The sequence below is a fragment of the Pelodiscus sinensis genome, chromosome 3 (genome assembly GCF_049634645.1).
Source record: "Pelodiscus sinensis isolate JC-2024 chromosome 3, ASM4963464v1, whole genome shotgun sequence".
NCBI classification, from domain to species: Eukaryota; Metazoa; Chordata; order Testudines; family Trionychidae; genus Pelodiscus; species Pelodiscus sinensis.
The window spans coordinates 139,285,806-139,298,466 of NC_134713.1; the positions used below are offsets into that span (position 1 = coordinate 139,285,806).

Here is a 12,661-nt window from a genome sequence, read left to right on the forward strand (position 1 = left end):
TCAGCCAAGGCTTATTGGCTACGACAGTGAAAAGGGGATTTAAGTGTCTAGATCAGGGTTTCCCAACCTATGGGTCGCCATTATATTTCAAAAGTGTTGCCAAGTGTCTCCCCAGGTGGCTCTGCCCCCTTTCCTCCCCCCATTTTTGAATTGCCCTGGGTCACCAAATATTCCTGAATTGTCAAAATGTGTCCCCATCTGGAAAAGGTTGGGAATTGCTGGTCTAGATGTTCCCTTCTCAAAGACAGATCTGATTCAAAAGTTACTTGCAGCATGTCTTTAGACTTTGTCTCAGGCATTAGTATGCTCCTAAAAAGGGTACAGCTGATGAAAATGCTATTATTGCATTTTGTGGCCAAGGAGTATAGACTTACCTTACTCTCTTCTATAACTTCAAAAGTGACAGAGGAGAATAGCTGTGGGACAAGGGAATAGTCAGTCACTTGTCAATATCTGGCATTCACTCCAAAACACTAGGAACAGGATATTGGTGTGACTTCATCTAGCCAGTGGAAACACCTTTATTTGGGAAGGGGTGAATTCCCACTACACTGAGGCCTTCATATAAGATAAGGCTTTTATTGAGATAGGGGATGTCATTTAAAGGTGGAAGTTCAGGGCTGGAAGCAAGAAATCCAGGTTATCTAGGCAAATCACTTCATTTCAGTGCCTCAATTTTAATTTCATTTCTAACAGGAAGGGTAATTCCTCTGATGGGGGTCTCACAAGGATTAGATACAATATGTAAGGGCTGTGTAGTACTAATACTCGGAGGCTAATAGGAGTTCTCAACCTTTCCAGTCCACTGTACCCCACTCTGGAGTCTAATTTGTCTTACGTGGTCCAAATTTCACCTCATTTAAAAATTACTTGTTTACAAAACATAGAAATCCAGAAGTGTCACAGCACACTAGTACTGAAAAATTGCTTACTTCCTCATTTTGTTGATATGAAATTTTAGTTTATACTAAGTTTACTAGTGTTTTTATGTAGTCTGTTGTAAAACTAGGCCAATCTCTAAATGAGTTTGTATATCCCCTGCAAGACCTCTCTGTGTACACCTTTGACTTAAAAACTGGTCTACCTTGGAAAGGACTTGCGGTAGATAGTCTGGCCTGTAGGTGACAAACGGGAAGAGTGCAGAGACATTGGTGAGCACACAGGACAAGATGAGAGGATCCTTTGTTTCAAAGTTCAGGACAAGTTGCAGCAGTTCTATGCCATCATTCACTGGGATCTCCTGCAAGGACAAAAGGGGACGGGAAAAAGGAAAGAAAACAACAGTTAGAGACGCAACATGAAGCCAACACCTCCAATGTCTCCTCCCAGGGCCTAAGCAAGGAGCTGCTGTGCTGAACAGCACCCTTTGGTGACGTCTCCACAAAGCGGGTTAAAAGTGGCAAAACTCATTTAGTCTATGTGCATGTTATGTGCAATTGCTGTTGGAAGAAAGAGGGAGCAGACAGCATTGAGATCTCTATGGATGTCTGGAAACAACCGGAGATTCCAACTCTTACTGATTCTCTAGCACGTCCGCTTCCTCCCACCTCTTCTCTAGTTCTCCTTTTGCCTCCAGACTAAAAGTTTCAGGCTTAACAACCACTGCAATGTGTTGTTGTGACCAGAATGACATGTCCAAGCAGCCCCACCCCGATTAAAAGTTAACCAGGTCCTAAATGGCAATCACAGTGCTTGTGATTTCCCAGCTAATGCACTGCAAATGGCAGAGAAAAATGCAATTCTCATTTTTTGTTCTTCACTTCTCTTCCATTGTGTGCACAAGTTTGCCTCAAAAAAAAAAAAAAAAAAAAAAAAAAACCCTCTAGTCTCTGTATTGCCTCCCCACTGAATAGCTTCCAAATCTAAAGCACTTTTCTGATGTTCAGAGTCCTCAGTGGAAGAGGCCCTATCTACTGACCTAAGGGATCATCACTCCCCACTGCAACTATGACCTCCCCTGGCAGCCGGAGTTTCAACACTATTGTATTTTGCGGCTGCAAGCTAGTGTTTTTGCAACACGTTGTCTGAAAGACAACACAGCCAACAAATTTCCATGCCAACCCAAGACAGAGAAATCATGAAAACAGCAGTTAGGGGTATGTACTTCCTTATCCAGGGTCCGGAACATCTGGCTGATGACACTCTCTGAGAAGAAGGTCATAGCATCCCACTGTACAAAGGAAGGAGAGAAGATGGAGCAGAGACCTTCTCCAGTCTTAGCTGTGAGTGGGAAGAGAAGAGAAGATTGGAGCTCCTGTGACATTGGAGAGGTCTATCTAGCTTTCCCTTTTCTCTTAAGCACAATGCCACCCTGGAAAGTCCTCTGCAAAGTCCCATGCTCAGGGAAACCTTGCTGGACCTCTGAATCACCCCCTCACAAGTGCTCTTATCCTTTCCCTCTATTCCATTGGCCAGTAGGAAGGTTTCCGGCATGGGAGATAGGTACTAGATGGTGCTCAAAGGCTGTTTGCTTTGTCATTGAGGTGGAAGCTCTTGGATCACAAACAATACCCCTGAGATAAGAGGAAGTGCTTCCAACAAACCACAGCAGAAGGGAAAACAAAAGGGCTGACTGCTCAATCTCGGCAGCAATGGCACCTGGAAAAAGGACTCAACTAAATCGGTCGTTTAAGGCAGAAAGTGGCCTGTGTGGAGGAGGAATGATGTGAGTGACAAAGGCCTTGGAGAGGCAGATACGTCTGGATTTTTCAGAACCGAGATTGGCCGCATTGTACAGGGAGGACAAATTCAGACAGGTCCGGCCTTTCAGTTTGAAAATTGTGTTTTATGGGAAAAAGATTAAGGATATAAAGTGCTGTTTAATTAGCTAACTGGTGAAATGTTAAATTTAACTGGATAACTGATTAAACAGAGGTGGGCGTGGAACCACTCCAACCTGGCTGCTTCTAGACGCTGCTCCTGCAGCTCCCAATGATCGGTAGTGGAGTGCTGTGGCCAGTGGAGGCTGCTGGAGCCAAAATAGGGCTGCTGCTGCTTCTGGCACCATGTGTGCCGAGAGCCAGCAGCCCCACATGGGAGGCTGGCAGGGCTGGAGAAGCCCTCCGACTGAGATGGGCCGTGGGCTGCTCCCAGGTACTGGTTAACTGTTACACTCAGTATGTATCACCCGTTAATATCCCTAGGAAAGATACAAGTGAGAGGAACTAGGGAAGCTTTCCTGTCAAAGGCTCTGCACCAGTGGCTATTTAAGAAAGCCATGAGGGATTTCTCCTGCAGGGACCTGAGAAAGCCTGACTTGGAACCTGGTTGATTTTAAGAGGTGTGGTTTCAAGAGACCCACGCAAAAGCTTGTTATGGGCTCCTGCAGGAGAATGAGTCTCTTTGTCTCTCCTGCTCTTCAGGCAACTTACAGTTCATGGCTCCAATATCAACAGGAGCTGCCAGCTGGTACCTCAGCCACTCCCCGGCCATCTGGAAGCCAGTCCTTGGGTCAAGGCGACAGGCCATCCTCATCACTTCTCCCTGCTGGGCACGGAAAGCTGCCAAGGGAATTGGACATGAGTCAGGTTCAGATATTGGAAATGGCTCCCCCTCAGTTTTACTCTTCACCTTTCCACAGCTGGGAACATCTGTGGTGGCTGCTCTGGCAGTGGAGTTCTGCAGAGTCTGCTAGTAGATTAGCTTGCAGTATCAGGCAGGAGCCTTCCAGCTTTGTTTTGGGAAAATACAATTGAATTCTTTGGCCAAACCCTCTCTTTTTTGGATCCTTGCCTCCAGACCTGGTTCCTGTCCAAGTCATGGGGTACAAACAGTTTCATTCCCCTTGCTACTCTGGATGACTGATTGATGAAGGCTCGACAAAGCCTTAGTTGCCACTTTTGGCCAGGAGGAAACTGAACTGAATGTCTGGGCTGCCACAGGTGAATGCCAAGAAGTTCACCAGGCACAAGGCAAGCAGGAAGAGCTGTAGCAGCAAGGTGAGCAACTGAAGCCCACTGCTGAGCTGACAAGGGGGCACTATACGAGGTCAGGAACCCCAAGCCCTGTCAGAGTGAGGGGAAGACTGAAAATCTCAGACAGAGGTAGAAGGACTTGCTAGGAGGCCCCTGGATGACTTACAGTTGAAGAAGGTATTGAAGTCCTCATCACTGTCGAAGTCGAAGCGAGAGTATTCACAACTGGGGCTGTCTGTTTTAGAGGGGAAGCCCACCTGGAAACAGAAGGGATGTGGTGAAGGAGCAAGTGGAGCAGTCACTCACCTCTGCCTGAGCACCTGCTCCAAGGGGATTCACACTAGGGTAAGAGCTAAAGAACCATCATCTTTAGCTTAGGACTACTAACCTGCAGCCTGGAAAGACTGCTCTGCACTGCTCTGCCAAATACCCTGCAGCATTACCACTATGAAACATTCACCAAGGCACCACCAGCTCACACCCAGCAGAGCAGCACTTCTTCATACCTTGACTAAGTTAGTCATAGATGCACGAAGGTACTTTGGGATCATAGCCAACAGCAGAGGGTCCCGGGACAGGATTTCATGTCGAAAGAGAGCTCCCCAGGTGATCTGAGTGGAGGAGCGCAGGAACTGGGAGGAAAAGAAAGAACCAAAGTTTCAGCAGGGTTGGCTCTCTGGCACAGAAGTTCGAACCTCTGTGGTAAAAGAAAGTTACTCACCTTGTGCAGTAACGACAGTTGTTCGAGATATGTATCCCAGTGGGTGCTCCACTGCTGGTGTTGGGCTCATCCCGATGCCACAGATCAGAGTTTTTCTACTAATATCTGGTCAGGCTGCACATGCACGGTAGAGGGCACGTCACACGCACAGCCTGACTCCCCTCAGTTTCTTTGTGTATGTCCTATTGCATGAATGTCAAGCTGAAGAAGAGGATAGGAAGGGTGGGTCATGGAGCACCCATGGGGACACACATCTCGAAGAACCGTTGTTACTGCACAGGGTTAGTAACTTCCTTTTCTTCTTTGAGAAGAAAGAGGGTGACGTCCCTGTGGGTGCTACATAGCGGTACCCAATAAATGGTAGGCAGGCTTTGAATTAACACTTATGCGCAGCTGAAAGTACCACAATGGCAACAGACTAACTTGTCTCCATTCATGTGGAGATTGCATAATGTCTCATGAAAGTGTGGCTGGATGACCAAGTGGCTGTGCAGATGTTCTTAAGTGGGACTCCCTTCAGGACAGCTGCTGATGTAGCTACAGCCCACGTGGACATCACCCTGGGGGTGTAGGGAATGGTCTACTTTGAAGGAAGCAGTATTGGATGATGCAAGATGTTATCAAGTTGGAAATACGTTGCGATGAAAATGGCGTTCCCCGAGAGCGCTCAGCAACTGGAACAAAGAACGTTTGTGATCTGCGGAAGGGTCGTGTCCATAGTTCCATCAGGCAGGCGCCTGTGCAGCGTGCACAAAAAATTATCTGCCCAGCCACCTTGTTTGCAGAGTTTCCTGCTGGAAGGCGAATGGTGCAGCAGGTGGCTCCTCCAGGCTGGGGCCTGCCGAGGCGGCATGGTGGGGTGACCGCAGGGGAGTGGGAGCAGCTGAGGCCCCATGGTGAGGAGCCTACTCCGGAGACCAGGCCCTGCTCCAGTGGGGGGCCAGGACCTGCTGCGTGGCTGGGGACCAGAACCTCTTGCGGCTGTGTGGTGGGGGCAGGGCCTGCTGCAACTGCATAGTAATGGGGCCAGGGCCTGTTTGGGGGACCGGGGCAGGAGGAGCTGCTGGGAAGTCACCATGCGGCCCCTAGACCAATGTAAAAGGTGTTTGGTTTTAGACTCTTAATTTGGGCCTCTCTTAAATTATAAAGAATTTTTAATAGGCTTCTATGCCTTGCCTGTTTGTGATTTTGGTCTTTTGTTGACAGACTCTTACTGGATTTTTATATAGAAGTATGTGGGGTTTTGTTTGTGGGGCAATATTTTGGAAAAAGTGTGAAAACAAAACATTTTACTGTAAAGATAATCTTGCAACAAAACAAGTCTCCATTTAGAAGAAAAAAAAAGTGGTAATTTGGGCTCTCAGAAAATCATTCCAATGACACTAAAAATGAGAATCCTTGACACTGAGCAAGCGAGTCAAGTGTTATGCTTGATTTCTTAAACTAGCCTGCAAAACTTCTGAAAGAATATAATAATGTTTAATAAAATAGTATGTTAGGTGCTACTTAAGGGTAAAGACATTTTTGCTATCCTTATTTGTAATATCATGAAAATGTACCGCAAGGACTTTAAAACACCCCCCCCCCGTTTCACTCTCAGCTCAGTGCATGCTGGACTGAACGTTCAGACTTCAGTCAAACCTGCATGAATACCCATACATTGCACACAGTTAAATCTCTTACTAAATGTTAATGCATTAAGTAGAACTATCATGTAAAGCAAATAGAAATGTAGGTTTCTCTTCTGAGGATCTAATGGGTAATATATGTTCTCTCTCAAGTACTTGTGCCTGTTTATCATCTTAAGAAATCTAGAATGTTAGATGAGCTTTTTCTGCTTTTAGGACAAGACTTGTTGGAGGTTTCAGATACAGGCTGAAAGCTCAAACTTTAACTGAAATGATAGGTGTGTTAAATATTAAACACACACATTACTTGTCCTGGATATCAGACATTTGAGTTAGATATATTTTTAATCCTACTCCCCTCCCCCCAAAAATAGGTAAACATCAACTAAAACCCAATCTCCCATCACCTTGCATGCAGGCCCTCGACCTGCTGTTTGGAGGAGTGCTGCGTGGATGAACGGGTGTTGGGAGCCTGTCGGCATTGGTTTCTTGCCCTGGAGCGATTCTGGTCAAAAGGTCTTTGTTGTTGTCTGAAGTAAGAAAAATCTCTGCCTCTGATAGGGGGTGCAATGCCTCCAGAGGTAAGGAGGCGTGTACATCTCTAAAGTGAGTAGGGTGGTGCGAGTCTTTACTGGAATGAAGGACCTCATCCATCTTTGCGACAAAGAGTTTGTCCGTATCAAGTGGTAGATCCTTGACCTTGGTTTGCAGTTCTTTCTGAATGCCTGACACTTGTAACCACAAGGACCATCTCATCCCTATGGATGTCGCTGTTGCTTACAGCTGAAACAGCAGAATCGAGCACCATCTGCAATGCTGCATGGGGTGTGGTGTAACCCTCCAGTACTATGGATTTCAGGATAGGCTGTTTCTCGTCTGGCAGATGTTGCATTAATTCTGTCAGTTTAGCTTAATTATCGAAGTCGTAGTTGGCAAACAGTGCAGTGTAATTTGAAGCTGCAGTGTCGAGGAGGAATACATTTTCCTACTGAACAAGTCCAAACACTTATGGCCCTTATCATGGGTGGAGGACTTATATTGGGTGTGTGTGTGGGGGGGGGGGGGGAAATCGGGGATCTTAGACCTATGTTGTGCTGCGTCCACCACTAGAGAATTTGGTTATGCACGGAGGAATAAAAAGACCATGCCCTTTGAGAGGACAAAATATTTTCTATCGGTCCTCTTGTTGGTCGGAGGGGCTGAGGCTGGTGTTTGCAAAACCTCATCCACTGCCTCATGGATTGCTTCATCAATTGGAAGCGCGATCTTCGATTTTGCAGACAGTTGGGAGGTTCTTTAATAGCCTAAGCTGTTTCTCTTGCACCTCAGATAAAACTACCTCATGATTCATGGCAACCCTCTTGAATAAGTCCTGAAATGTTCAGATCATTCATTGGTGATGGATCGTCTGGGATAACCGCCTCATTGGGTGAGGAAAAATGATTTATTGGTTGGCGAAATGTCTAGTTGTTCAGCATCAATATCCTCAGTAATCTGTCCCTCTTCAATCTCTAGGTCCCCCTCCTCCAACGGAGAACTATGAGGACAAGAAGCAGGTACCGATCTATGAGCCAGTGTTGACAGGGCTGTCAAACGGTGCCATGGGGGAGACTAGTGACAATATGGAGACTAGCGAGGTGGATGAGAGCGGTAGGATCAGCCCTGATACCACGGAGGGTGTTGTGAGCATCGTGGTCTATGTCTGTCATAAGATGCATGTGCTCTGACAGGAGAGGAGTGTAGAGATGAGAATACACTCCTGCAATCATCGTCATAGTCGCTATACTGAGACAGCACGGGTAACTGGGGAGAACCATGGGCTGATAAAAGAGAGTGAGATGGGTGTCTCACAGAGGCATCGCGCAGAGATCTAGATCGCGGCTCCAGAGACGGCACCAGCACATTGTAGTCCTGCCTGCATGTGGAAGAACAGTGACAGCTCAAGGAAGTTTCCTGAAGTGCTGTTGAGCACGGTACTGATGGAGATATCGGTGCCGGTTGTAAGGGTGCTGGTTCCGGGCTCAGCGTGAAGGCAAGGGCCCAGTGGATTTAGTTCTTGCCTTTGTCAGCACTGAGGCCTTGTTCGGTGCTGGTGGTGCTGCAGATTTGTCAGGTTCCTGGACCTCGGTCGTCTTCAGTGTCATTGGCATCAGTGCAGCAGTCTGTGCAGCTCAAATTTTTGGTTCTACCACCAGGCCTACCACGGTGCGCTGTCCCTCAGCCACGTTAAACTATTTACATACAGAGAGAACTTTTTTTTTTTTTTTTTTTTTTAAGACTAACTGCGAACAATAGGAGAAAAACTTTTTAATGAACTCAATTTCTAGCTATCGGTAACTGAAGAGGAGGAACGGGCGATCCGGCTCCTCCTCTTCCGTTACCGATAGCTAGAAATTGAGTTTATTTAAAAGTTTTTCCCCTGTTGTTCGTAGTTAGTCTTTTTTTTTTTTAAAGTCTGTGACTGAGGGCGGTAATGAAAGAACTGAGGCGGGGGAGGGCGGTTGGGTCATGTGCGTGAATTGCAAAGGCATAAATGGCACCAGCTCCCTGCCATGCATGTGCAGCCTGGCCAGATACTGCTAGAAAAACTCCGATCTGCAGCTCTGGGATGAACTCAACACCAACAGTGGAACACCCACGGGGACATCACTCGAAGACCGGCAAGCTACAATGAAGTTCCAGTCCAGGCCCAGCTAAAACTGCCAAGCTACACTGGCAAAGGGGGTTATCCCACCAAGGAAATACCAGGGCTTGCTCCAGCCCCTGAAACATGTGCTTTCAATGCTGTGTGGGTTTTATGGGACACTGGATGGCTACGCAGCACAGACTGCATTACCTTCCACATCTTCAGAGGAGACAGTGGTTGAAAAATGGCAGCTGGCTCTCAAAAACCTAACAGGCACGAGCAGATCCCCTCTGTAACGGGAGTGACATGACCCTCCTACGTTGTACTTTAACTACACAATGCTACACTCAGAGCCTCCTCTCCCTTCCACTCACCTGGCTGGGATGGGTTGTGAAAGCTAGAAACGAGTCCAGGTATTTCCCAAGGTTGGCTGGTGTGTCTACATCAGAATCCGAGCCCTGTCAACAGAAGGGCAAGTAATTTCAAACACAATAAGGATGTTAAATATTCATTAATTGACTAGTCAAGTAGTTGATGGAATTTCTATCGACTACTCGACTAGTCAAGAGGCTGCATGCGGAGTTCCGAATTCCTCCTTTGAATGCACCATGGGGGCTCTTGTACATTTCGAAGGAGGAATGCGGAACTCCACATGCAGCCTGGGGCCAGCAGGAAGTCCCACTGACTCCGGGCTGCACATAGGGTACCAGCTTTGAAATGTACGAGAGTCCCCAGTTGGGGCTCTTGTGCATTTCAAAGCCACAGCACAACACAGAGCCTGGAGTGAGCAGGCGACTCAGAATCCCCCACTGACTCCAGGCTCCATGCTGTGCTGCGGATTTGAAATGCTGCACGGAGCAGGGGTCAACTGGGGACTCCCCAGCTGACCCTGGGCTCCCCATGGCATTTCAGTGGGATCCAGGATCAGCTGGGGACTTTGAAACCAGCACCACACAGCTGAGCCTAGACTCAGCTGTGCAGGGCTGTCCCTTTCAAGTACCCACTTCCCTCCCTCCCACCTTGCTGCCTCTATTTAATAAAGGCAGCGGGGTGGGGGCGTGGGGAGATCGACTAGTTGACTGACCATCTGATAAGGTCTTGCTTATCAGATAGTTGACTAGTCCTTAACATCCTTACTCCACATCACTGGTACAAACAAGAATCATGGCATCTATAACCCCAATCATCCAGTCCTGTCAGGACTGATTCTAATGTTTGTAGAGGACTCACCACTAATGCACACAGCTGACTGCCCAAAGCACACAAGACCTGGCAAAGTCTCTTCAAGAAAACATAATGTTTCTCTACTAGGCCTTCTCCATCTGCTGTCCTGGAAGAGAGATGAGAAAGGGCAGGTCAGAGTAGTAAGCTGGGAAGACAATTTTACATAAGCATGGTTTGGTTCCCTTCACCATTACTAACGTTACTGCTATGAGGGAATCCCATTATGATTAGAAGTATTTCTAGTCTAAACCCTTTGGACTTTCCCCGAATATCTCCTGATCAGGCTCAGGCCAAAAGAAAAAGGTTCAGGACATTCAAAGTTAGCCTGAACAGCTTCTTTTGAAGACGTGGGACTTAGGAAAATAGTTGGCTTTTCCTAATTCAGTGCCTCTTGCTACTGCCAGGCCAGATCTGGATGGTGTGTACACAGTTAACTGATGAGCCAGGATGCCTCAGTTAACGCTCATGGTTACATGCAGGCTCCTGGTATGCTGCGTGCCCCTCCCATCCCCATGTGCTGCTGTCTCTGTAGGAGACACAGCATTGTGTGTGGGGCAGTGTTCCCTTTAAGGTACATGCCTGCATGTGTGCACCAAGAATTTGAGGCCCACCCACCTTGTCAGCAGAGCCACACAGAGCTGCTCAGCTGTTCCAAGGCAGGCAGCTGGCCCACCTCAGGAGTAGCTGGGCAGCCATCAGTGACCCTGGCCCCAGCTTCAGCCCTTGCCCAGAGCTGGAGCTGCGGGCCGTGTGGCGGCTTCCCTGGCCGGGGCCAGCGCTGGTGGCATGTTGTGGGTGGCTGGCAGTAGCTGCTCTTCTGGTGGCCCCAGCTGGAGCGAGAGCGGGAGCTGTGCCGTGAGTGACAGCTGCTCCTCCAGCAGCCCCGGGAGGAAAAAGCCACAGGCGGCGGCAGAGCAGAGGCAGCAGCAGAGCGCAAGAGCCAGAGCTTTGGGGCAGTGCAAAATCACCTCCTCCAAAACGGTCCTCAACCTCGCTCTCTAGGTGAGACAGTGGGTGGGCGAGGCCCAGGCTGGTGCACTCCTTCCACAGCCAATGGATGGGTGTGGTGCCCCCCATGGGGCTTAGAGGCCCCAGGAGGTCTTGGCTGCAGGGGTGGGGCTCCATAGACTGGGGGCTAGTGATGTGCAGCTGGAGGTTTCTGGTCACCTGACTGGGTTGGACGTGGCTGGCATTGCACCCCCATCTGAACTGTGCTTTGCTCAGGGCACCTGTCTGGAGGGTGAGTAATGCTGGTGCTGCTTAGGTTGTCATTGCTCACAGGTGAATCCCCACAGAGGGGAAGGGCTGGAAACACTCATCTGCTTTTAAATAAGCTTCTAGGTCGCTTCTGGCTTACCCTGATGTGAAGCCTACACCTTTCCAATTTGGGGGCTCAGCATGTTCGTAAATGCAGGTTAATATGATAGGTGGGCTGCAGGATGATAGGGACCTTGGAAGATAAGATAGAGGTTTCCAAATAACCACTATTGACTTGATCCTGGTTATGAATTGCTTGTGGTTTTTTTAAGATCTCTAGACTGTTTGTGGTCATCTAACATCTAGCTAGGAACTATATAAAAAATAATGTATTGTTGGAAGGAGGTGGGAATGCTAATTTCGTTAGCACCATTTTAATGTTATAAACAAAGCAGTAATATGCCCTATCATACACTGCCATACTTAAAACATGTGGACAGGAAGAAAAAAGCTGATCAGGGTTAGGAGAACAGTAGATCTCTCTGTAAGCCATGTTTTTCCAATGTAGGCAGTGAGGCTATATTAACACAAAACCCAATTCCATCTTGGCCATATCAGTACAGCATAGCTAGGTAAAGGAAATCCAATTTACAAATGATACATTAATGCATTTAAAGTGCAATCTTTCCAGTTTGATGGAACTGGGAGTATAGGCATTGTAGGCATGCAAAATTATTGCCCCAGCTGTTGAAAAATCTCAGACTTTGGAAGGGGAAGGCATAGCTGGTAATAGAAAATCAGAACACAAATAACATTGCCAGAGGATGTTGTGAAGACCAGGACTTAAACAGGGTTCAAAAAAGAACTAGATAAATTCATGGAGGTTAGGTCCAACAATACTTATTAGCCAGGATGGGTAGGAATGTGACTGGGAAAGGGCTGGTTTAGTATTCTCTCTTCCATATCATTTAATATCTATCTATATATTTGTTAGTAACTGGTGGGTGCAACAGTGGCACACATCCGAACAAGTGCACATGACCTCAATATTGGTGGAAAATCTTAGAGGGAACACTGGTGTGGGGGAGGGACGGGAAGGTGGGAGCAAGCATGCACAAGGGAGCCAGCTTAAAAGTCAGTCCACCATGTGCACTGGCTCCCATCGAGCCAACTGCTGCCCCGTGTGTAACCGCTGAAGTTTTCAGAAGTTACATAGTTACTTACTTAAATGCATTTTCATATTCTTAGTGTGCATGCTTGGGATTTACGTATAGCAGTGGTTTAATATGCAGTGGTACAAAGCTAAGAACTCTATCCACACCTGAGCCAAGGCCATGATGGGAACAGTTGC

The 12,661-nt window shown here is 47.6% G+C and overlaps 1 protein-coding gene across 4 annotated transcripts in view; it reads right to left on the reverse strand.

The window, feature by feature from the left end:
• The window catches only part of XPO5 (exportin 5), a 42,920-nt gene that overhangs the window by 20,947 nt on the left and 9,312 nt on the right, over window positions 1-12,661 (reverse strand). For all 4 annotated transcript variants that reach the window (XM_075925015.1, XM_075925016.1, XM_075925014.1 and 1 more), the window contains 8 exons: window positions 10,120-10,219; window positions 9,264-9,347; window positions 4,421-4,546; window positions 4,081-4,171; window positions 3,372-3,500; window positions 2,105-2,220; window positions 1,085-1,240; window positions 375-416 (listed from right to left, as the gene is read on the reverse strand). In XM_075925015.1, the coding sequence (XP_075781130.1) occupies window positions 375-416; window positions 1,085-1,240; window positions 2,105-2,220; window positions 3,372-3,500; window positions 4,081-4,171; window positions 4,421-4,546; window positions 9,264-9,347; window positions 10,120-10,219 (844 nt within the window). The remainder of the gene's footprint in view (window positions 1-374; window positions 417-1,084; window positions 1,241-2,104; window positions 2,221-3,371; window positions 3,501-4,080; window positions 4,172-4,420; window positions 4,547-9,263; window positions 9,348-10,119; window positions 10,220-12,661) is intronic.